This window comes from Tenrec ecaudatus, chromosome 7, assembly GCF_050624435.1.
Source record: "Tenrec ecaudatus isolate mTenEca1 chromosome 7, mTenEca1.hap1, whole genome shotgun sequence".
In the NCBI taxonomy this organism is placed as follows: domain Eukaryota; kingdom Metazoa; phylum Chordata; class Mammalia; order Afrosoricida; family Tenrecidae; genus Tenrec; species Tenrec ecaudatus.
In genome coordinates this window covers 130,603,724-130,607,612 of record NC_134536.1, presented here as the reverse complement: position 1 = coordinate 130,607,612, position 3,889 = coordinate 130,603,724, and the positions used below count along the sequence as shown (strand labels likewise).

The 3,889-nt window shown below is 47.4% G+C and overlaps 1 protein-coding gene across 1 annotated transcript; it reads right to left on the bottom strand.

The window, feature by feature from the left end:
• Positions 1–1,280: 1,280 nt before the first annotated feature.
• LOC142453633 (calmodulin-1) lies at positions 1,281–2,909 on the bottom strand. The gene has a single exon (XM_075555136.1). It carries the CDS (start codon positions 2,693–2,695, stop codon positions 2,246–2,248), a length of 450 nt encoding a protein of 149 aa, XP_075411251.1. The 5' UTR covers positions 2,696–2,909; the 3' UTR covers positions 1,281–2,245.
• Positions 2,910–3,889: the final 980 nt, after the last annotated feature.

The following is a 3,889-nucleotide window of genomic DNA, read 5'->3' as shown; positions in this document are numbered from 1 at the left end:
GTGTGTGTGTGTATATTTGTTTTTGGTCTTCTGATGCCTGTTACCTGATCCTGTAAACACCTCATGATTGCATGGGCTGGTGTGCTTCTTCCATGTAGGCTTGTTGCTTCTCTGCTAGATGGTCGCTTATTTCACTTAAGCCTTTAAGACACCAGATGCTATATCTTTTGATAGCCGGGCACCATCAGCTTTCTTCACCACATTTGCTTGTGCACCCACTATGATTTCATTCTGTGCCACATTTTCAGGATGGTAAAGCCATGATGTTGTTGTTGTGGTTGTTATGGCTAGGTGGTGTTGAGTTGGCTCCTCCCCATAGCCACCCTGTGCACATCGGAAGGAAACCCTGCCAAGTCCCGCTCCATCCTCACAAGTGTGGTTATATTGGAGCCTGTTGCTGCAGCCACTGGGCCCGCCCGTGTCCTGGAGGGCCTTCCTCTTTTCACGGACCCTCTGCTCTACCAAGCGTCATGGCCTTCTCAGGCCCTGGTCTCTCCTGACAACATGTCCAAAGTACATGACCCAAATCAGAAGCAGCTCGTACGAAATCAAATGATGCATTATTTCACTGGGCGAATCTATGCAAGATCAAGGCAAAACTATGGGCTTAAAATAAAACACACCAATGGTTGTCAGGTGATGAGAGGTGTCTGCGGGCAGAACAAACAGGAAAGCAATTGATCATTAGCTGAAGGCTTGCTGGGTCCAACCCATCTGGAGGTAGCTAGCTTCAACCCCCCTTCGCCCAAAATAAAAGCCTGCAGGTCTGCTTGCACGGGGTCCCAACCTTGAGAACTCTCTGGAATGTAGTTCTACTCTGCACACGTGCAGTGGGACGCTGTGGAAGAGGGATCTGTTTTGCTGGGTTTGCTTCAGCTGGGGATAAGAATGTTGAGACAGCAAGACTATGAAGGAGTAGCTCAGCAAGGTCTCTGTGGTGCTGGCACAGTGCTGTGTCTTGATTGCAGGGGCGGTTACATGGATCTGCGCATGTGAGAGAAGGACAGAGACATCCACAGATGCGCGCGCGCACACACACACACATTATATCTAATATCAAACTCCCTGTTTGAAAATTACTGTATTGTAATTATGTTCAATCTCTCCACTGGGAGAGAGGAGGGAGGGGCTGAGTATTGTGTAGTTGGGACCTTTCTCTACAAACTTTGCAACTTGGTTTGAATGGAACACCATTTTAAAATAAAAGACTTTTTAAAGGGATGGTAGGAGTCAACTAGCCAGAACACAGTGTTACCTTCCTAATAAGTTCTGTGTCTGTCTTCTCTCTTTTTTTTTTTTTTTTTTTAAGTTAATGGTCTTTTATTGGAAAAAAAAAGAGAGACTAGCACTTACAACTTGGAATGGACGTCAATGGTAATTTCTGAACAGCAGTGTCGGTGGCTGTGCTGAGGGCCACGGCCACGGCCACAGCCGACTCCAAGTCACGGTTCGGAGGGGTTTTGTTTGAATTTTTGTTTTAAAACAGAGTCCAAAGATGCCCCTTGGTAAAGGTTTCTTTTTAAAAACTGGTGGGGACAGTGCCCGCCGGGCCCCAGAGCACAAATAAGGTACTAGGCCAGTGCAGGCAGGCAGGCAGGGGGTGTCACCGCCACCATGTGTTGGAGCCCAGGGGTGTCTCAGAGGACCCTCCAAAGCAGTGGGGCCACATTTCAACAGGCTACCCCCACCCACCCTTAACCCCCTCCCTCTGCACGTCATCCTGAGGTACACCCATTTAAATTGTGTTTGTTTTCGGTAAACCAGCTACGACAATTTAGGCTAAACAAATTGAACTCGAACCCATTTGAACAGGTTTTAGATTTTTTTCTTTTTTTTGTTATATATATATATTTTTTTTTTCAGTTTTCATACAAATGCCTGACTGTGCTCAATTGTCAAGCCGCATGCATGGGAAACTGGCCAGCCCAGACAGTGTGCGCGCCGTTAGCAAACGGTTCCTGAAGGAGCCCACTGAGAGCTTCCTTACCAGTAAGGTTCGTCCAAGTATTGATATTGTAAAACTGATGTGTAGCTTGATCTTTAGGGGACAGGACCACCAACCAATACATGCAGATTTGTGTGTGTATGTGTGTGCGCACGCGCGCATGGACAGAAGGTACTTTTGACATTCAGTTTTGCTATACAGAAACAATGAATAAATGAACTTTTTTTTTTGCAAGAGGTAAGTAAAAGATTCAATTTGATTCTTCTAGTGGGGGGGGAGGAAGGAGGTGAAAGAAGGTCTTCATTTTGCAGTCATCATCTGTACGAATTCTTCATAGTTGACTTGTCCGTCGCCGTCGATGTCTGCTTCTCTGATCATTTCATCTACTTCTTCATCTGTTAGTTTTTCTCCTAAGTTTGTCATGACATGGCGTAGCTCGGCCGCACTGATGTAGCCATTGCCATCCTTGTCAAAGACTCGGAAGGCCTCGCGGATTTCTTCTTCGCTGTCTGTGTCTTTCATTTTCCTAGCCATCATGGTCAAAAACTCTGGGAAATCAATGGTGCCATTGCCATCCGCGTCCACCTCGTTGATCATATCCTGTAATTCAGCTTCCGTTGGGTTCTGCCCCAGAGACCTCATGACCGTTCCAAGTTCCTTTGTTGTGATGGTGCCGTCGCCATCTTTATCGAAGAGGGAGAATGCCTCCTTGAACTCAGCAATCTGTTCTTCGGTCAGCTGATCAGCCATGGTGCCAGCGGCGAGAGGAAACGCAGAGAGAGCGAGGGGGGCTGCACCGGCGCAGGGGCTGTGATGGCGGGGGGCCTCTGCTGCTCCTGCGGTGGCGGCGGCTGCGACTGCTGCTGCCGCTGCTTAGAGCGCCCGGTGCGGTGTGCGCGGTGCCGTCGCCTCCTGCGCCGCTGCCCACTGCTTGTAACGGCGACGCGTCCGCGAGACTCCCAGCACCACTCGTCTTCTCTCTTAAAACGCGTGAGCCTCCCATTTGTTTAGATCTAGTTCAGTTCCCTGGTTCCCAACTGGGCTGCTAACTGTAAGGTCAGCAGTTTGGAACCACCGGGAGCTCTTTGGGAGAAAGACCGGACTATGTACTCCCGTCAAGAGTACAGTCTGGGAAACTCACAAAGGGCCGGTCTACCCTGTCCTGATGGGTCCCTCTCTGAGTCGCCAACAACTCAGGGGCACTGAGTTTGATTTGGGTTTTAGTCCCTCCACACAGTGTGCCATAGTTTTACCTCGTAGAATTCAATCTCCTGCAGACTTCTGGTTAGAACTGGGTCTAGATTTTTCTTTTGTTTTCAAATGCTATTGCAAATGGTATGCTTCTCTTAACTTCATTTTTAAGATTTCTTGTTATTAGTGTATGGAAACCCCAATGGTTTTATGTGTTGATTTGATAACCTGCAAGCATGTTGAATTTTTCCTGTTAGCGCTAATAACCTGTGCATTCTCTGGGATTTTTCTCTACATAGGATCCGATGCGTTGCACTCAACAACAGTAGTGGGGGCCTGTAGGGTCATGTCATCAGCAAACAGCTTTACTTCATCCTTTCCAGTTTGGATACTTGCTATTTCATTTTCTTGACTTACTGCTCTGACGAGGGGTTCCAGAATGATGTTAACTAGAAATGGTGAGAGTGACTGTGTGTTAGGCAGGCTTCTCTAGAGAACAAAATCAGGATGTTTATTATCTATCTATCTATCATCTATCTATCTATCTATATGGATAGAGTTATACAGCACAAAGGAATATAACAGCTAGTTAGTCTGCACAGCAGTACAGAGGGCTCAGTTCAACTCACTTCCATGAAACAGTTAATATACTGAAAGTCCTCCAACTCACTGGGCTGCTGGGACCAAGATTAAGGAAGTAGACAGCTGAGTTTTCCCTCAGGCAATGCAGGCAGAGTCTGCCCACAGGCAGCA

Bases quoted from the DNA above. Each gene is read 5' to 3' on its own strand.
- LOC142453633 (XM_075555136.1), bottom strand. From the start codon at position 2,695: ATGGCTGATCAGCTGACCGAAGAACAGATTGCTGAGTTCAAGGAGGCA.